General features: G+C 37.0%; 1 protein-coding gene across 5 annotated transcripts in view; it reads left to right on the top strand.

Annotated features, from left to right (window-relative positions):
• Positions 1-22,158, top strand: part of stxbp5a (syntaxin binding protein 5a (tomosyn)) — a 128,992-nt gene that overhangs the window by 81,454 nt on the left and 25,380 nt on the right. For all 5 annotated transcript variants that reach the window (XM_073856135.1, XM_073856134.1, XM_055185629.2 and 2 more), the window contains exons 8-14: positions 8,600-8,723; positions 10,522-10,600; positions 12,076-12,230; positions 14,974-15,046; positions 15,175-15,322; positions 17,616-17,683; positions 20,742-20,782. In XM_073856135.1, the coding sequence (XP_073712236.1) occupies positions 8,600-8,723; positions 10,522-10,600; positions 12,076-12,230; positions 14,974-15,046; positions 15,175-15,322; positions 17,616-17,683; positions 20,742-20,782 (688 nt within the window). The remainder of the gene's footprint in view (positions 1-8,599; positions 8,724-10,521; positions 10,601-12,075; positions 12,231-14,973; positions 15,047-15,174; positions 15,323-17,615; positions 17,684-20,741; positions 20,783-22,158) is intronic.

Here is a 22,158-nt window from a genome sequence, read left to right as displayed (position 1 = left end):
AGACATTATAAACATGCATCTAAGAAAGTCTGAATATAACAAACAGTTATTTTTAGGCTAACCCAGCTTTTTGCTGTCTCTATGGTTTAAGCTGGTAAATGGCTTTTTTGTCAACCACGCACAGTCAGTGAGTGAGTGAGTGAGTGAGTAAGTGAGAGAGAGATGGGGAGAACGTTAATTTCTCAGAGGACAACTCATCTGTACCCTGATAAATGGCTGTTTCTGGGTGGATGTCTGATTTATTCCTGCTTTCATTTATCTTGATTGATTAGTACAGCGGAGATAAATGTCTCACAATTCACTGTTCCATAGTGGTAGCAAGGTGTCATTCGGCTCGGCACCGACCCATAGAAATAAAAATTGCTAATGAGATCTCTTTAATATCTTAATTGTTTCTCCTAGACAGCAGTGAGATTAGATGGAGAGCAATTGCTGCTTCTCATGCTGTATGTTTCTTCAAAAAAATTCATTCTAGAGTTTCAAATAGGATCTCAAAAAATGGAGGTTTCAGATGTTTGCAATTAAAAGTCAACCAGATTTGATATGAACTCATTAAATAATTTCTTATCACATACTTCAAGTACAATTTAGCTGATCTGTCCTGGCCACATGCATTTTATAGCATATCCCCAAATTTGGTCCTGGACGGCCGGTGTCCTGCAGACTTTAGCTCCAACCCTAATCAAACACCAATAAGGCAGCTAATTAACTCTTTCCCCACCATTGACGAGTTAACTTGTCAATTTAAGAGAACTCCCTTCCCTGCCAATTGACGAGTTTTTACGGCAATCCATATTTCCACTATTATTTACCAGATGACGCTCTTACCCAACTTTTAAAACCCGGAAGTATCCTCTTAGGCCAAATAGTTCAAACTCTGTGTATGTTTTGATCATCGCGCTGAATCTGATCTCTATCAAACGTCCTTCACAAAAATGCAATTATCTCAGCTTTTTGCTCAAAGAAACCTACCCATATTTGAGAGAAAGAAAAAAAAAATTGAAAGCAGAGGGACTGTTCTTTCATTTGATATATTGTATGCTTATATATTTAAAAAAGAACATTTTCTGGAAGGCATTAAACTTTTGTGAAAATCATAAAAAAATGCTGGCCCTGGCTGGCAACTTTTTTAAAAGTGCTGGCGGGGAAAGAGTTAAGGTCTTGCTAAGCATACTGAAAACTTTCTGGCAGGTGTGCTGAGGCAGGTTGGAGCTAAACTGAGTTTGGGTACCCCTGCTCTATGCAACCCCAAAAATATTAGGTTGTTTTAACCAGAGGTTGAATAATATATGGACAGACTCATTTGTTGGGCTTAAATAAATCAATGGTAAAATATTACTGGTGTAACAATACATCAATATGGATCGATACATCAAATTTATTTCTAACGATCCGATGCATAGATGCCAAACAGAAAAAAAAATATCATTTCCACCAAACCGAGCATTTTTTTTTATCTGATAGCATCAACAAGTGAATGCGATGCAGCAACAAAAACGGTTTTAGCAGCGAAAGAAGATGATGAGCATGTGTTTAGCACTGCAGCTGATGTTGATCATAAGCTTTTTTATGTGACATTTTGACCCTCATTATACATTTTTTCTTTATTTAAAAAAGTGTATTTTTGTTAGTTTGTTGTTGTAAATGTTCCAATTGGGACAGAGATTGTGCCATTTTTAAATAGTTAAATTAAATGTTCATGTTATATATTTTGGTTGAATTTGTAAGTAAAAATTGAACTGCCTAACTAGGCATGTAATATAAAAATGAAGAGTTTCGTTGCAAAACGAGATAACCACCGTTTTTTTAATTGTTCAGAAATCTCACTTTTTGGTTGTGCATTCCAATTCATTTCAATTCAACTGCAGTTGGTTTGTTTTGATTTAAACCTTCATAACTTAAAAATACAGCTAAATAGCACCATAAAACAAAATAATAACATGATAACATAATAATAAACATGTTTTAACCAAAATGTTAAAAAATGGATTTATCTCGTTTTGCAATGAAACTCTTCAAATATAGATAAATCGGATCGAATCGTAATTGCACAAAAAAGCGTTTGATGTATAAAAAAACGCCTGAAAGCTGGGGAAGAAAACCGATATTGTATTGCATCATAATGAACTGTGCGATTTACACCCCTAAAAAATATGTAGATTTTCCAGGTTCATTTAACCCAACAGGTTTGTTAATATTTTACCCAACCGTGGGTTGAAACAACCTAGCCTTTTAAATTAGTTTTTTCCCAAGCGTTTCAGGGTGAAACAATGAGACAAAGTTAATACTTCAATAAAACGCATCTAAAAGCTCAATAATGTAGATGAAAATCTTTGCTTTGTGGAGCCATGCTCAAGTCACAAAACGCCAACATTTTATCCATCAGACCACACCACACTTTATTGTTTATTATTATGGAACATGAAAATGCCCAGACTGTCTGTAGTTAAAGCAGAGATTGCCTGGAAACCATTTTATCTTTGAAGGGGTCACAGAAGTGCAACAGACAGCAGAACTATCATCATATCAGATCATGGAATGCTATTAGTGCTGAAGGGGTCACGGAGGGGCAGTGAGCCGCTGAATTAGCATTGAAGTGGAGAGGAGCTGCTGTGCTGTTAAAGATAGATGGAAAATCTTAAAATAAGAAAAACGCAGTGCCAGCATCCAATTTGAGTAAAGGACTATGGACAGACAGTGTCTTTGTTTGTGCCTCTGTATTGTTAAAAATAGAGCTGTGTGTTTGGGGGCATAATCCTGCGCCAGCTGTGTTTTTGGACACGGGAGGTTGTGGGTGGTAGTTACCTGCAGTAAAGCCTTCAGACCCCTCTAGCTGTAATTGGACCTCTGTGTGCTTATGTGTGTCAGTGGTTTGACTATATATACTGTATGTTTAAAAGTGGATATTTTTTGTTTTTGTCAAAAATGACAATTGTTTCGCTAGATAAGACCTTTATGCCTCGTTTGGGATCGTTTATGGTCCTTTGAAACTCCGTGGAAAAAAGCTGTTGGGTGTTGAGTTGGGTATTAATTGTTGGTGTCTATTAAAGTCCATTAAAATGAGAAAAATCCTGCAATGTTTTCCTCAAAAAACATAATTTCTTCTCGACTGAACAAAGAATGACATCAGCATTTTGGATGACATGGTGGTGAGTGGATTGTCTGGATTTTTCTTTTAGGAAAATGGAATATTCCTTTAACATGGAAATCAATCACACTTAAAGGGACACTCCACTTTTTTTTAAATATGCTTTTTTCCAGCTCCCCTAGAGTTAAACATTTAAATTTTTACTGTTTTGGAATCCATTCAGCTGATCTCTGCGTCGGGCGGTATCACTTTTAGTATAGCGTAGCATAATCCATTGAATCTGATTAGATAATTTAGCATCGCGCTTAAAAATAACCAGAGTTTCAATATTTTGAGAGTTCCTAGCCATATCTGCCTAGAAAATCACAACTTTTAATTTTCCGTCGGTTTTAGTACACAATATAACTACAGAAGAGTGAAGTTTTAAATAGGAAAAATATTGAACCTCTGGTTATTTTTGAGCGCGATGCTAATGGTCTAATCAGATTCAATGGATAATGCTAAGGGCTAGTCAACTGGCGGCCCGCGGGCCAAGTGCGGCCCGCCAATCATCTTTATCCGGCCCGCCGGTCACCTTTGGCCGTTTCTCAATCGGAAGGCTGCAGCCTCCGGAGGTTGCATATGCAGACTGCATACGTCATCAAGTTTAAGTTAACTGAGCATTACATTCACAAATCATAAGCATATTACAACAAATTACGATTAACTAACAATAATAGTCAACTTTATAATTGTTAAAATTCTGAAATAAGACTTAATGACATATGCAGCCTGGAAATGCACCTCCGAGGCTGCAGCCTTATTGAAAAACGACCATAGTCTGATTTAAATTCAGCGTAGTTACTTTACCTTTCCAATGTACAAGACAACACAGAAAGGGGCTGTGTGGGGTGCCAACCATCTGCGGGTGCGTAATTATCTGATCCAATTCGAGCTTTGGATGCATTAAAGAAAATAAACTCATGCGACTACACCGCATGTGACGCGGCGACCGGAAGTGATGTATTTCAGTGTGTTCCAATCAAAACTGTGTGCAAAGTTAAAATTATTACTTATTTTTTGTTTTACTTTATCAGTAACACTTGAATACTCTAATTACTGGTAAGTAAATATTAACATATATTCGTAGATTAAAGGTTCTCTCCCACGACAGATTTATGATTAAACTTCATTTTCATTACGACTGCCACTAGGGGGCGAACTCCCGAAAGTTATATCTGTATGTAATGTACAATGGAAAGGCTGTTTAGCCTATATATCTATAAAATATTAAAAAAGAAAACATTTAGTGCAATTTTAGTCATTAGGAGAAGACTGGCTATGTTGTGAATACTTTACATGTAACAAATAATAAAAAGTTAAACAGTTATAAACAAAATATGTTTAGGAGTGTTGATCTTTTACACTTTTACTATTAACATTTGGCTCTTACATCTTAAACTGCAATTGTTTTTAAATATTAATAAAGAAAATATGAGTTTTCAGTAATTTAGGCTTTTAAATTTCTTTTTTTTTAAATGCATGTTTTTAATGTTTTTTTCAAATATACTAAAACAAAAGTAACAAAAACGACAACACCACACACACATATATGGTAAAAGTAAAAAATATATCAAAGTAAAAATAGGGGTAAAAGTTTGGCCCGCGTCATATTTACAATTTTAAAATCTGGCCCCCGAAGAAAAGTAGTTGAAGACCCCTGTGCTAAGCTATGCTAACAGTGGTACCGCCAGACCCGGAGATCGGCTAAAAATCGAATGTTTAACTCTAGGGTAGCTGGAAAATGAGGATATTTTCAAAAAAAGTGGCGTGTTCCTTTAATGCTTCATTCGCGGCTAGTGTGAATGCACCATAAGGCTTTGTTTGGAAAATAATGATGAAATACTGCACACTGCCAGGGATAGAGATCACCTTAAAAGTTATAGTTGAACCAAATATGAAATATCTTTCATAATTCACTCGCCTTCATTCCATCACATAGAGATTCCTTTCTTCAGTTAAACACAAATTATTTTGTTTATGTGTATAATAATTGCTCTTTTTGGAGATTTGATATGTTCAGCACCATGCAAGATAACATAATGGCATTTCAGTATATTTAAACAACATTGAAGGCAATATCGGGATTCAAAAGTCCAATTCCAATCAAACAGGCACATTTATTTCCAGTCCTTCTCTACCTTGAAAGGATAAATTATGCAAGCCACATAATTAATACACAGTCTGACTGTGCATATTTGTGTATGTGTGCATGTATGTGCGTTCCTGTGTGTGTGGGTGTGTTCGTATTTGTCTGGCTCCTCCCCCTGGATGCTCCTGTAATGATGTTGCACTCAGTTCATTGATTAGTTTGGTCTGCTGAGGTTCATCCCCACTGTCTGCAGAAGACAGAGATAGAGCCGACATCATTATGCTAAACAAGAGGAGACTGCGCTTAATTAGAAAATAATGAGAACTCTCTTTCAGCTTTCTTCTTTGTGCTCTCGTTCAGGCTTTTCTCCCGATACATCAGTTTCCTGCTGCGCATTCCATCTCGTCTTTTCCCATCAATGTAATTTTGTTGCACTCATTGTGCTACATTGGCCTGCCTGTTTTCCACATAGTATTACCAAAGCATTTAGTCAATACAAGAACGGTACAAAACAAAGCTATAAAAAGCAGCCAAGCTATTGATGTGCAGCTGAGGGATTATGGGAAGCATAAAGGAAGTTTATAGTACTCTTAGCTCTTATAAAGCACACAGTCCACTGACAGTTAAGATGATTTGGATGTATCCTTCAGTGGGATGTGTGGAGATCTTAAAATTTAGATTGGTCAGCAATTTTATATGGATATAATTCACCACCTTGGAGAGATTTGCAATGCATTCAGGGATTGCGTTTTACACACAATATACTGCTTTTGACTGCACTTTCTGAAGAAATTTATCAAAACGTATTCCTTCGCACATAAAAATTGTTTTTATTAGTACCTCATATTGGGTACCAAATATATACATAAATGTACATAATGAAACATATTAGGACCCTTTTATTAGGACCCCACTGGAACTGCCCCAGTGACAGCTGGGGTACATATGACCATTTTTTCTAATAGTATAAATTTATGCATTTGGCAGACACTTTTATCCAAAGCTACTTACAGTACATTACAAGATATACATTTTATCATTGTTTGTGTTCCATGAGATCGAACCCACAACTTTTGTGCAGCTAATGCAATGCTCTACCAGCTGAGTTGCAGTTTTAAAGGATTAGTCCACTTTCATAAGTACATTTCCTGATAATTTTCTCACCCCCATGTCATCCAATATGTTTAAGTCTTTCTTTATTCTAGGGCTGAAACGATTCATCGAGTTACTCGATTAACTCGATTTCAAAAAAAATTTCGAGGCAAAAATTCTGCCTCAAAGCCTCGTTAAATTCCTATGACGCGCACTATACGCGCAGGGATCTGATTCACATGGACCGTTGTTTAATGTTCAGGAAGCACACCATACCCCATGGTACATTTTACATTTAGTCGGCGCGATGGCGGAGGGTAAAGATGTCCATAAACGACAATCTGTTTTTAATCCCATACTGTATTTGTAGCGACGCTGTGATGTGGTTGGACTAGATATGATGCTTAGCTTTGATATTTTTAAGTAGTAAACGTATTCATGTTCAATTGCAAGAGAGTATAGCCTAAAAAAAGAACCCCTTTACACTCACACACGCACGCACCCTCGTCTCTCTTGACTAATCGCGGCAATGCATCACATATGCTTAAACTTTTATGTAGCCACGCAACAATAATTTCAGCATGCATTCACTGTATACATCGGGACGTGATGTTGTGATGCAATTTTTTTTTGAACGGATGCTTCCCCTTAAATGCACTGCAAAATTAAGCAAGTTATGGCCATTTAAAAGTACCTGTACCATTAAAACTCAATGCTACGAGTGAGCGAGCGTCATGTGGTAAGATGGCCGCCAAAATGCGGACGGTCCACTCAATTGGCCAGCAGCGTGGGCGAGACATCTAGCCTTTATACATATCTATGTGCGCGCGTACACACAAACAGACAGGTTGCTAGGTTACCATAGCAAATAGGCTCACCCCAGAAATTATATATTATTTGTTGGTAGCATAATGGTAAAAGCTGCAGGTGTAGAAATCTACATAAAACAGATGTTTACTTTGATGTCAGGGCTAGATTACAGCATGAAACTTGTTATGCATATTAATAAATTAAATTGCTTAATTGTTGGCACTGGCACTTATAAACACTAAATGGGTAAAAAAAATGCAATAAATAGGCTTAGTTTTGGAGCCAAATGTTGGCGTTGGAATTAATACCTATAGGTTTTTTTTTAGAAATAAAATCCAAATGCTTTATCATTTTACAGCCACATCATTTTCATTATGCATTATTCGTTTTGGTTGTTTAAAAACACACACAAAAAATGCTAGATTAATCGATAACAAAAAGGATCGATAGCTGCAGCTGTACTTTCTTCAGTCAAAAAGAAATTATTTTTGAGGAAAACATACCAAGATTTTTCTTCATATAGTGGACTTCAATTGAACGGTTTGAAGGTCCAAATTGCAGTTTCAGTGCAGCTTCAAAGGGCTCTAAAAGATCCCAACCGAAGCATAAGGATCTTATCTAGAGAAACTATTGTAATTTTCACTCAAAAAATTTAAAATATGTACTTTTAACCACAACTTCTTGTCTTGCACCAGTCCTGGGATGCGCGACTTTACGCATTACATAATCACGTCGAAAAGTCACGCATGGCGAACGCAAAATGCACACGTACGGACCATTTTAAACAATAAACTGACACAAAGACATTCATTTGACACAGATAAGACCCTTATGCCTCGATCTGGATCATTTATGGCCCTTTGAAGCTGAATTAAAACTGCAATTTGAGTTGGGTTTAAAGGTGCTCTAAGCGAATTCACGTGTTTTAGACCATAAAACATTTTTTGTTACATACAGCAAACATCTCCTTACTATCTGCTTGCTATCTGACCGCTGGTCAAACTGTAAAAATATGTGATCTCTGTAGACAGCCCAGGCTCCACAAACGACAATAACAACACAGTGGCCAAACCTACTAACACGAAACATAACAAAGTGTTCCAGCCAATAAACAACAAGAAGGATTTGGGTGTTTGGCGCGTTCATGAAAGCACGGAAGGAGGGGGAGGAGTTAGCTACGCTCAGTTTGTTTGAAAACAGTTCAAACATCAACAAAAAGTGACGTCGCACCGATTCGCTTAGAGCGCCATTAATTGAAATTCACTATATGGAGAAAAACTTAATTTCTTTTCGACTGAAGAAAGAAAGATCTTGGATGAAATTGGGGGTGAGTAAACTATCAGGAAATGTTCCCATGAAAGTGGACAAGAAATATCCGGTCACTTTCAGGACGTGTCCTGTTGGGTTCTGCGCCCTATGCATGTATGATATCAGCATAACCAACTTTCATTTCTCTGCCAATTTTTGTCCTGACTCAGGCGATCCATTCTGTGGCCTGGCATCACGAAGGAAAGCAGTTTATCTGTAGTCACTCAGACGGCACGCTGACCATATGGAATATAAAGTCTCCGGCCAAGCCTGCACAGACAATCACGCCACACGGTTAGTAAGCTTTCTTTCTTTCTTCATCTCAGTCAAACAAGACACGCTCGTTTTCTCCGAATCCATTTTCCGCAGGATTATAAAATTAATTGCTCCCACCTCTGTTTCACAAGGTTGTATCACACCACTCTTGTCAATTCAGGATTTTTCCTTCTTCACAAAGCAGCTTAAAACAATTCAACCCTCCGCCTTATTTCCATTTCAAGTGATGCATTCTTTTTTGGACTTATTGTAAAGACTAGCATTTAATGTGTAAAGCGAGGCTGTAGAGAGACTGGTGAACTTTAAGCTCATCTCTTTGATTTACATCCATGCCTGTTTTATTGAAGATACTCCAATGTAGTCTCTTAATACAATAAGCCCTTCAGCAACACAATGCCTCTGTGAAAGGAACACATCAGAGAGATGCATAGAGACAGAATTGTACGCTGATAAATAATATTGTAAGCACAATGTTTACTGTTTAACTAAATGTTTTTTTTTACATTTACCTACTAGCTAAGTTGAGACATTTACAGGGCATTCACAGTCGCCATGTAAATAATTGTAAAATTCAAATGTCTGCTGACAAGTGGGGACTGATATGAATTGAGAGACTTTATGCAATGCGTTTATATGACACTGAATTTTACAAACATCTGTCAGCAATTAGCTACTAACTAGATGAAAAATGTTTTGCTTTTACTTGTGAATTTCTCATTAATGATCACATCTCTTATGTTTATTGTGCATAATGTATAAGAGATTTTTTTTAACTGATAGGCATTGAACCGATCTTTAATGTTTCCTTAGATTTATTTTTAAACCATCTGTTGAGTTTGTGAAGTTTTTTTATACTCCTGTAATGATTTTGTTGCTAATTGATTTACCTTACACGTTTTTCTGAGACACAATTTCTGTGTATGTGTGAGAGAAATAAGCTTTGTCTCAAATGCTACTTTTAGCCCTAGTGTCCTCTTCCAAGTCCACACTTAAGCCTGAAGTATAGTTTAGTTTTAACACGTACGTAAGGGTCCACATACAGTACGTGTGACGCAAATTACATCATCAGAAGAGTACGCTCATACTGTATGCGCACCGCCGGATTTTTGTAACCACCCATATGAATGATTTTTCCTAATTGGTTTGTTACAAACAGAAACAGTATTTGAAAGTTTCCGGTTCAACCCTAAAATTAACGTTCCTGAACCGGTTTGAACAAAAAAAAATAAAGTTCCCGAACCGGTTAATAACACTCCATGTCAGCTGTGGGACATACAAATAAGTAGGCTGATCATAAGGACATTAAACTTAAATTATTAGTCTACATAATTTTCCTTAAGTCTCTATCTTGTCATCAAACATTAAAAAAGGCTACATTATTTATGCGGCATAACTGTAATTCTGACATGCCTACATTTGTTTCAGCATTATACATGAATTAAGACAAGGACGTTTATTGACGTTTATTGGCAAACAATTTAAACAAATGTTTTGAATTCTTTTTTTAGAAAAAGAATACTGTGGTATTTCGAGATCATTTTGTTTGTATGTTTCCTTTCAAGAATAGAAAGATTGTTTGCTTGCTTTTTGAAACGCGTCTCTCCGTGTATGCACTTTTGAGTGCACTTAAACACGGTATTAACCGGTTACCATTATTTTAAATAAACGATTTTGTTCCGGAACATATTTTTTTATTTCGTTTCTTATCCTTGCAAAACATCAAAAGTTTCTGGTTTTCGTTCCGTGAACCGGTTCAAAGACCAGCAGCTGATTAAGAGGTGAAGGAATTCTCTAAATTAATCTGATTCTGTTTCAGGAAAGCAGCCTAAAGATGGAAAAAAGCCAGAACCTTGCAAACCCATTCTTAAAGTAGAGTATAAGACCACAAGAGCAGGGTAAGCACAGACCTGCACTAATTTATTTGTTTCATAATCCTTGTTTATGCTTATAAAAGCTGTTAAAACTGGTTGATTGATACAGTACTTGCCAGTACAGTAGTTAAAAAGCCTTTTGGAAGTTACAGCTTAGCCTAGTAGAGACCATAGTACCATGAATAGTCAAAGAGCTTATAACACACTAATGGCGCTTTTCCATTGCATAGTACCCCATGGTTTGGGTCGGGACAGCTTACTTTTGGGGGCTCTTCCAGTGGGGGCAGTACTACGTAGTACCCAATACTTTTTTTAGTACCACCTCGGTCGAGGTTCCAAGCTAGCCGAGCTGATACCAAAACGTGACGCGAAAACACTGTAGATCACTGATTGGTCTGAGAGAATCGTCACTACAAGCATCATCGCGATAATGTAAAATATTAGCTTTACCTTCATGCTAGCTTGCGCTGTTTCGAGTAAACCTGTTGTCATCTGTGCTTTTCTGTAAGTTCCCAAACTCCCTTTTAGCGATGAAAAACATCCACTGGTTGAGAATCAGGGACACCATAACATAACAGGTTTTTTTTTACTTGCAGTTTGTGGCGGCACATTCGCGATGCACACTTTGGCATATATGCTTAAATACAACTTAAATGAGGCTCAGCGGAGCGCGTCGACTGACTTCACGAGTGTTTGTACAGAAACTGTCATGTGAGACAGAGGTAGTGATAAACGTGATGTGCAAACATCTATTTGTTTTGGCCAATTTTAATTCTGTGGCGGACTGAGAAGTAAATAAATGACACTCTCACTTGTATGATGTCACAGCAGTAGGCAGCGCAAATATAACGACATTCCTATAATCACTCCCACTCCGAAGTGTTACTAAACTCGATGAAAAAGCTAACCAAGCCAAAGTGAGGTTAGCTGACCCGACCTGACCCAAACCAAGGGGTACTATGCAATGGAAAAGGGCCATAAGTAAGTGTTAACTATGGATGAAAAGTAGGGTAAACAAATTAAGCACTGTATAAACTTTACAACTTTACATACATTTTACAGTCGACCAATATGTTTTTTTTAAAATGTTTTTATGATATGATGTCGATGTAAGACGATTGTAATTACAGTAAATCATAGACAAATAAAAAAAATTGTAAAATGAAATAAATATTTGTTATGCATAATATTTATAAATATACACTTAAGTACTTGAAAAGTATTTACAAAACATGTACTGCAGGTCTGAAGAAAGATTTATTGACTGCTGCCGATATTTAAAATAAATCCAAATATCAGGTGATATATTGGCTACCTCAATATTGTGTATTGGACTATCACTACTATTAAATTAGGTTTTTAGTAAAGTAACACTGCAACCCTACCCAGTGTCTCAAGCCTATTCACTTGGCTTTTCCGTGTGACTAAACTTAATCTGTTTTTTTTTCCGGATGCACGTGTGCCTAAAGATATACTGTCTGTGTTTGTATTCTAAACAGGGATCCATTTATGATATTCTCTGGTGGTTTGTCATACGACACCGTCGGTCGACGGCCGTGTTTGACCGTAATGCACGGGAAGAGCACGGCAGTACTGGAGATGGACTATCCCATTGTAGATTTTCTCACCTTGTGTGAAACGCCATATCCTAGCGGTACGTACACCACTTTGCTCACTGACACAGCCAGAGTCTCATCTTTCACAATCTTTTTTTGTCTTTCTCTTTTTTCCGCATGTTTTATTTAAAAATTTTCTTTTTTGCTGACATATGAACCTTTGTTTTTTTGGGTTGTTCTGTTCTTCTATGTTCTTTGTAGTTAAGCGTAAGCTCTCCCTGGGGAACGGCTGCCTAGTAATTACATTTTTCATCTTTCTTTTTTAAAGCTCCATCTATTCATAGCATCCAGGTCTCTGACTGCATTCGTTTATTATTGCTGTGCCCATTTGAATAATTAATCGCTTTTTAGTGGATATTTATGAATAATAAGTGATTTCTTTCTCTTTGAGGACAGCCACAGCAAAGGCTAATGTGCTTTCAATCTGCTGTCCACCCATACAACCAAATGTCAGTAATGCAAAAAAAGGAAACACGTGCTGCGTCTGAAACCACCTACTTTCATACTATATAGTAGACGAAAAGCAGTAGGCAAAGTGAGTAGTATGTCAGAATTCATAGTATTCAAAAAACAGTACGCAAAAAGTACCCGGATGACCTATTACTTCTGGCAAGATCGGGAAGTGTTCATTCGACGGACACTTTCCTATCCCTTGCTTGAGCCCCGGGAGAGAAGTTATCCAATGTAGAAGAAGGAGAAGTGTTATTTTATAAGAAAAAATGCTTGAAAGGGGTAACATGGCTTTATTCAAATACAAATACATATAATATATTATATGTGGTTAAATCTGCGCTTGTTTAAGGTCATTTCAGTTAACGAATAACTGGGTGATTCTCACGAAAACTTGGTTTTAAAAATGTCAAGCATGAAAATGTAAAAATTGCTTAAATTTACTTTTTTTTCCCACCAGACATTGAAAAACAAAGTCTGGAGTAAATGGGAACATTAATTTAAAAACTTTTACTTATCATTTAACACTTTTTGTAACATAATTTAAAAAATTTGTCCTAAAAAATCTCATTACCGCAACAGTCAGAAAACATCAACACTGACATATTTTCAAAATGACATGACAAACCTGAAAGAACATAATTTGGAGATTCTGCACATGCATTTAAAATCAAAGTATTATGCTTCTATTAATTAAATTAACATTTAATAAGCATCTGTTGCGGTAATGATAATCAAAATGTCGTGTAAGCAATATTTCAAATTAACTGTAAAAAAATGATCTTACCTGGTAGCCATCTTGAAGTAACTGGTCCATGTGCTTGGTCACTCAAAATCAAACTTTATTAAAATTCTGTATGTGTGCTTAAACTGTTCTCAAAAAGTGTTGCGGATGATGAGAACATCAGGCATGGACACATCATTTTCCTAATTTTTCTTCATTATTATTATACATTAATATTCAGTAAATATAAAGTAGTCTAGCAAAACATCCATTTATTTTTGTTCTGAATATTTTTGTGTTAATTTGATTAAATTACAACATAACGCATGTTCAAACACAGCCGGACACATTGCGGTAATGAGAATTTCAGCAGAAAATTAGATATAATTTACAATTATAAATTCTTATGTTGAAATCACACATTGTGCAAGGTAGAACACAGTATTGTGTTAATTCTGATGCTTTTTAATGTTACTATATTACACATTTTAAAGCTAAAATCATTAGTGCCGTGGTGTTTCAATGGTTTCGTGAGAATCACCCAACTATGACAACATATGTCACGTGATGTATCATAATGGTGGACATAGTACTTTCAAATTTATTCATGCTATACATACTCATACTATATAGTACAAACTGTTTTAACAGTCAATAGGTAATTCATCTAATTCAGTACCTTCTGTCGCAGTATGCGATTTCGGACGCAGTGATGGTTTTGTAAGGCATTTTCAAATATATATTCAATTTCATGAGATCACTCTCTGGAATACTTGATTGTGATTGGTCAAGTTATTAAAATATTAAAGATATTTAAAGCTGCAATTCGTAACTGTTGCCTCTCTATCGCTACCTCTGATTGAAACATTAAATTGCAGGTTATTGTATGTACATATTTTTTGTGTTAAAGTCAAATGATGCCCAAGTAACATTTTGAAGGTTGCCAATGTAAATCCGGATATGGCAAGGAGACAGTTTTCAACCTTGATTTTTTTATGTACTTGCTCAATAGTTTATTTTTATTTTAAACAAAAAAGTTACAGATTGCAGCTTTAAAAAAAAATGCATTGTTGTTATTTGCAACCATGCTCAGGTTTACAAAAATAAAGGTCAGTTTGCTGCACCGATTTCTTGTCAAATACAGCGTCTTAAATGATTTGTGTAAATGTAGTTTTGTTAAGAAGAAGAAATAATGAAGGCAGAAGGAGAAGAGAACACGTCTGCAGAGTTTCTTACATAACAGTGCCTGGCTCTGTGTATATAAAGCTATATTTAAAGCGGGACATCTTTGGTTCTGACTCATTACTGAGACGTTTGAGAGGTTATATCTCATGCATTTCTGTCGTCACGACTGATCCTACAGCTCCTACAGCTGTGGCGAGTCCAGATATCTACAAATGAGCAGACTTCCCTTCTGTGCAGCATCATATATAAACCGTACCCCTTTGTATACAGTGTATGATTTGCTAGTTTTGCATAGAAGAAATCTGGCAAATTGCTGCTATACTACTTTTCTGTTGACTGCAGTATTTGCAGTGAAGTTACAAGGTAACAAGGTACATCTCTGTCCTGTGTTTGTACCCATCAAATTTTTCTTTCTTTTGAAGATTTTCAGGAACCGTACGCTGTTGTGGTTCTTCTGGAGAAGGATTTAGTTGTTATTGACCTCGCACAAAACGGGTATGCATCAGTCAATCACGGCGTTCTGTGTTTGCGTCACAGTTAGTTATGTGTGACTAATATGACACTTTTCTCTAAATGTCACCACAATGTCATGCTGATGGTTTTGATCTCTCATGTTTCCATAGTTATCCTATCTTTGAAAACCCATATCCCATGACGATTCATGAGTCCCCCGTGACGTGCTGTGAGTACTTAGCCGATTGTCCTGTGGACCTCATACCTGCACTTTATTCTGTTGGGTCTCGCCAGAAACGACAGGGCTACAGCAAAAAGGTGAGGCTAGATAAATGCAACACTCATATACACAAAGCTATTGGTCTGACAGATAATAATGAGAGACTGGAAAGGAATGTTTCACATTTTAAAGCAACTTTAGATCAATACAGTTTTGCAACATGGGTGGAATAGATGGCATTTGTGGCAAAATGTCAATTACTACAGAAATTGCTGATCTTTATATCTCACTTTTTTGTTAAAGGAGTTAAGAAATTATTCCATAAAAAAGTATATTATAGGTCCTGTTCTTTCTGTGTTTTTGAAGCTTTGATTGTGTTTACAGTGTGTAATATAACATGTTTTCATGTTTCACGTGTAAAAAAAACACTGTATTTTTCACATAATTTACTTATCTGTACAGCGCTGTTTTCACTGTCTTCAAAACGGGTTGATGTCTTCCTTGTTCTATGAAGTCCTTCTTCAGAAATACATATCGGGTTCTGATTGTGTAGTTTGTTTAGTGCGTTTGAATTCGATAGCAGCTTAGCTTGCCGTTAGCTTAGCTGCCGACTGATGGGCGGAGTTTAGTCAAACTGTTCTAGTGACGTCATTAAAGCAGGAAGTAGAGGGCTGTAGTCCAAACTGGCCGTTCGCTATAGGCTTTTAAAGGAATTCTGTTGAAGAAAATATATCGCCTGGCAGTGAACTTTGATCTTTATCATTTTTCAGGTATTATTTATGCTATTATAGCAACATTACACACTATAGGGTTTAAAAATTGGGATCAGAAAGAACGTGACCTTTAATTGAAATTTGATTTGTCTGTAATTGATATTTGTGCTAGGTTACCAATACCACCAACATTCGCTCGAAAAATGTGATGGAAACACACCTTATTCGCATTTGTTTGTTTTTCTTTTTTGGGGGGAAATTTTGAAAAGATTCTCTTCACGTTTGGCTGGAAACCCAGCTAGTGATGTAACATCTTTGTGTTTCTACTGTATCAACAGAGTTTTGTTGTGCACCTGGTGTCAGGTAAATGTGTAGCAGATGGCTTTTGTTTAGATTTAGTTTGTTTCTGGCTGGTTTTTTGTTGTTGATGTGTGCAAACAACAGGAAAAAGTTTTTTTTATCCTAAGGATAACAGCGCTTCCACTGTGTGGTACTGGACGACGCTGCTCAGCTCGACTCACTTTATTTTGACTAAGTTTGCTTTTCCACTGCAGTTTAGTTCACTTTAAAGTGGGTGTGATTATAGACTTATATATTGACTTATACAGCCTCTACTGGTGTGACATCATCGTAAATGTGACACATACAGACGCATAACACAGGAACAATGGAGCATATCGATGAAATGGTGTTCTTGATTAGTTGGCATGTGGATGTTTTTCACTGCTAAAAGGGAGTTTGGCAACTCTTACAACAAAGCGCAGACGATGACATCACTAAATCTTGCTTGATGGCGCACGACGGCTAATCTTGCTTTGGCAATGACGCTCGTAGTGATGATTTTCCCTGACCAATCAGTGATTGTACAGTGTTTACATGTCATATTTCAGTACGGCTCAACTGAGGTGGTACTAAAAAGTACCTTGCTTTAGTTACTGCATACAGTGGAAACCTCCTAACAGTGAGCTGTATCAAGCCATACTGAGCCATACGTGTATAATATGTCATAAGTCTTATCTATTTTAATTTTGTGTAATTGCCTTACTTTACCTTGCATTATCATCTATGCCATCATTTTTTTAAATTCAGGATCCAGGATGTTTCGAATCTAGGTTTTTGAGTGACTTAGATTGTGGCCCCTAGTTAATAGCCCTCTTGCCCTACACCTGTGTGACCTAGAGCCCCTGTTGTGCGGCACAACGTGTCCCCAGACTGTGTGGGTCAGAGACACAGATGGGGGTATTTCTGGATATGAAATAAAACATGACCTCTCAACCCAGAATGGAGTTCTGTGTTTAAATTGTTGGCATGTCTCCCACAGGGTTGTAGGTTAAACCAGGCTACCCACTTAAATCAGTAGCATTGAATTCCTTCGAATAAACAGCTTAAACTTACACACCTCTTAGAAATGGCTTTCCTATAGAGCCTCGCCAGACATTTATTAAATGTTCCACCCACGTTGCAAAATGTTCTGCGGCTGCCGGCACAGTCATTATATTAAAAGAGAAAGCTTTTCTTATAAAACCTACAAATTGGCTGCTCTATTTCTTAAATTTTTTTTGTAATGTTCACATGGTTTAGGGAAAATCTTTTCATATATGGTGAAAAGTCAGGTTGAGGTGCAATGGTTTTGTAGTTGCTGTTTTAAGGGATTTTGTGCTTCTCTTGTTTATCATAGGAATGGCCTATCTGTGGAGGAAACTGGGGCCTGGGCACACAAAGCTACCCTGAAATAATAATAACTGGGTAAGAAGAGTATGTATGCGTGTGTGTGTGTGTGTGTGTGTGGTTTACCAAGACATCAGTTGTCCTCAGTAGTAAAATTATGTAATAAACATACTATGTAAAGTCTCAGAAAGAATACACAAAGGTGAGGATTTAGATTTAAGGTGGGTTTTTTTAAAATAAAACTGCTTCTGAAGGGCTTAGGTCCTTTAGTGCCAACATTATTCCAACACACCTGAACCTCTGAATCCAGACCTGCATCCAAAAATATGTACTGTGACATAGGGCTGGGTATTGGCAAGGGCCTTATGATACAATACATATCACGATACATTTGGCTTGATACAATGTATCACAATACGATACAATATGTTGCATGTTGCGATACATTGCAATACTTTTTTTATGAAAAATGTAAAAAATAGAGCTGAATTAAAAAAAACTTTTTAAAGCCAAAGTGCTTCCACATGTCAGCTTTGAAAGCTTTTTGAATTTTTTTGCCATTTTCTCACCCCGCTAACTTCTGAGACATTGGCCAAATGGTCGTATATGACAGCGACAACTACAGCAGCGGCAGAGGAGGTCGTTTGACGCACACAGAGGGATTTGACATTTTTAAAATATTGATAGGAGATTGAAATATTGATACACTATTGTGAAAAATATCACGATGGTTAGATGTATTGAAATTTTTGCGCAGCCCTCGTGTGACAGTACATAATGAATGAATTAAATGAATGTATGTCCTTTGACCTATGACTTAATCACAACAACCACCACCTTTATTTACGTAGGTGTTGTTAAACAAGTACAATTAAATCACAAATACATTTCTAAGTATCTAAATCACTTAAAGAGACACCCAGTTCAGACCACTGCTATATAGTATCTACTCTTTTAACGGTCAATAATTCCCACTGTTTTTTGCATACTGAGGTTTTGGCTGTACGGCTTGTTATGCATACTGCTTTACTACTCCCGATCTATGTAGTAGGCGATGCAGGGGAAGGTATGTGGGATTATTTGAAAATTACAGGCATGTGTGTTAAATAAAGTTGAAGGTACTGTAATCGTGGGTTCACAACCAGCCGCGTTTGAGGCGTTAAATCGCGTCTACCACGTCTAGTTTGCCGCTTGAACATTTTGAGTTTACTCGCTTCATTCGCGCGTGAAAGCCGCGCGTGAAATTCAAGTCATTGAGACATTCACGCGGAAATTCGTGTCATGGGAGGGGCTTCTGCGAGTCCGCTCGCTTCTTGTAATCACGTCACTACTAGAGCAAGCTCCTGATTGGTTAACGCGGCGCGTTTTTCTTGCAAAGTTCCAATTTTTCAACTCGCGCGTTTTCCGTGGCAACGCTCAATTTGCGCCATTCGCGCCGCGAGACCTCCAGATGCACGTCAATGCGTCTTCACATTTACTTAACATCGAAATCACTCGCACGTGATGCCTCAATGGCTGATGTGAACGCAGCATAAGAGTAGGTTTAGAACACACAATATACTAAAAATTAAAACGTTCTTTCGCGTTTTTGAATACCAGTCACATTTTTTTTGAGTGTTGCATACAGACAACAATATTATTAAACTATCCACTTTTGCACAGATCTGTAAAAAATAAATAAATATGTTGTATTTTGCATGCCAAGCCAGTAGTTGGCGATGTCACACAATGTCTAAACACATCATTCTTATGCACATGATTTAGGGGTGGTTTCCTGGACAGGGATTAGCTTAAGCCAGTACTAGGGGTGCGTTCCACTCCAGTTTTAGACACGCACTCGTGAACTTCCCTAAACACTTCCCTTCGGGGGAATCCCTGTTGCCATTTTGAAGTGCGTTCCACTTTGTCAAGTGGAACGAGGGAAGTTTGTATGGACAGACCCTCGCTCCCTTGGTCAAAATCGAGTCTACTTCATATGTACACTTCAGACAGCTCCATATCCCACAATGCATCACGATTGTGGAGTCACTTCAGCAACTCGCGCTTTGCACATGGAGGGGTGGTCTTCACTTTCCATGTGATCAAGGGCTTAGGGCGATCCATTTGAACCTACTTCAAGTGTTTCAGCAGTAGTGGGCACTCGTACAACATAAGCAATGACGTACATCCGAGTGAACGAGACTGAGGGAAGTTAACGAGGGAAGTTCATAAAATACTAACTGGAACGCAGGGTAGGTCTTAGTTTAATTAGGAAATATAACTAGTTTTAACAAACATGCCTTACTAAAAACATTACTTGTGTGCATTTTGAGGCAAAACAAAGGGAACTGGTATATTTTAAGATATATAAGTGCAAATGTTGCTAGTTTGACCAGCTCTTATATTTTTTTAGTCTAGGACTAGTCTAATCCCTGCCCGGGAAACCGCCCCGTAATGTTTTCTCAAAGTCACATTTTTGTTGTTTACACAGGATGATGGTATCATTTTTTAAAACTTCTGCTTTGAAAACTGTTTAAAAAACTTGAGACACCCAAAACACCATTGTAGTAAAAGGCCAAGACATAAAAATCAAAAATTTGGTTTTTGGTCGAAAACTGTAAACGCCTCCTCAACTCTGCAGGATAGTGGCCCTGTAAGAACAAGTAAGACTCCTGGTATAGGGAAATACAAAATAACAGTATAAAATCAGTATACTAAATAGAAAGAAATGTAGAAATAACAAATATGGGTACAGTATGTGTATCATTAATCATTTACTATGTTCTTTCTTCTCCATCACTGTTTCTGGTTCTGCTGAAATAGCAGAAGTATGAAAAAGACTGTAACAGAGAAAAATTGTGTGACATTGATGAGTGGGATGCAAGGGTATCGAAAAGGAAGTGTGACAAAAACAGTAGTAAGCAGTTTCTCGTGTATCACCCATGAGATGACAAAACCTTTTATGTGTTTTAGTGGGTTTGACAGTGGTGGGACAGGCACCTCCTCTCAGCTTTTCACTAGCTTTTATCTGACACAGAACTTGCTTTACTTCAATGGCTTGTTTGGATACCTATGGTTATGTAAAAGAGCCCAAGAGTTTATGTGGGTTAGTTTATAAAAGTCTGTCAATCTGAGATTTTATCTGCTGTTCCCACAGGCATGCAGATGGTTCAGTGAAGTTTTGGGATGCCTCAGCAAGTAAGTACTGCACCTGACTTCATAATTACCTCATTAAACTCATTTACTGCATATGCATAATAGGCCAAATTGATATAGTTTATAAATATTTATAAGTGTGTGCAGTATCGTTTTTTTTATCCTTTATGAACTTGCTTTAAGCAAATGTATTACAAAATGTATGTACACTCTAAATTAAAAACGGTTCTATATAGCACCAAAAGTGGTTCTTTGCTCGTAATCATAGAAGAACCGTTTTAGTGCCATATAGCACCGGTGAAGCACCAGTGAAGAACCATATGGGGGCCATATAGCACTACTATAGCACCACATATGGTTCTACATAGCACAGTGTGGTTCTACACAGGTGCTTCACTGGTGCTATATGGCACTAAAACGTTTTTTCAATTATTACAAGCAAAGAACCACTTTTGGTGCTATATAGCACTGTTTGTTTTTAGAGTGTACTGTATAAGTGTTTCCAAAGCAACTTGCTGTATTAAATGGATACATTTTGTATAAAATGAGTGTATTCCCAAGAAATCCAACACAATTGGACCACATTTGGGAATGCATTTTCATTCATTGCAACTCACAGTATGTTCAGATGATTTTGTCATAGCTTGGATAAGTGCCGATCTCAACTGGTACATATAATACAAAACCCTTTTTATAAAAAGTGACCCTGACCACAAAACCAGTCGTAAGTTGCACAGGTATATTTGTAGAAAGGGCCAAAAATACATTGTATGGCAAAAAAAATATTTTTTTTGCCAAAAATTATTAGGATATTATGTAATGATTATCTGCAAAATATCTTCATGGAAAATGAAGATATTTTGCAGATTTACTATCATAAATATATCTAAAGTTTAGTTTTGTTGTTAGATATGGATGTGCGGAAGACTTCATTTGGACAGCTTTAAATGCAATTTTCTTAATATTTTATTTTTTTGTGCCCTCAGATTTTCAAATAATTCAATATCGGCCAAATATTGTCCTATCCCAACAAACCATGTATCAATGGAAGGCTTATTTATATAAATCTTAATTTAGAAAAATGTACCCTTATGACTAGGTTTGTGGTCCAGGATAACAAATGTCCAACTGAAAAAATATATTCTGCTGACTGCTGTTGTTTAACATACAACATCAAACTTGGGTGACCTTACACTAAGGTAATTTTCTGTGATTTATGACCCAACTGGGGACTGACCCTATAATGTCACACAGCTCACTGTCCCGCAAATAAATAAACTCATAATACCACAGGCGTTGCCTAACCTTACAAACTGCTGAGAGATACCAGTATCATGAGTGTGTTACCTGTATATGACTTTTGACCTTTCAAATATGAATGTGTTAAAGTATGACAGTTTTTGCACCATCTTGAGCTG

Source organism: Misgurnus anguillicaudatus, chromosome 18, assembly GCF_027580225.2.
Source record: "Misgurnus anguillicaudatus chromosome 18, ASM2758022v2, whole genome shotgun sequence".
NCBI lineage: Eukaryota > Metazoa > Chordata > Actinopteri > Cypriniformes > Cobitidae > Misgurnus > Misgurnus anguillicaudatus.
The sequence above is the reverse complement of the archived record's forward strand: the minus strand, read 5'-3'. Positions and strand labels throughout refer to the sequence as shown.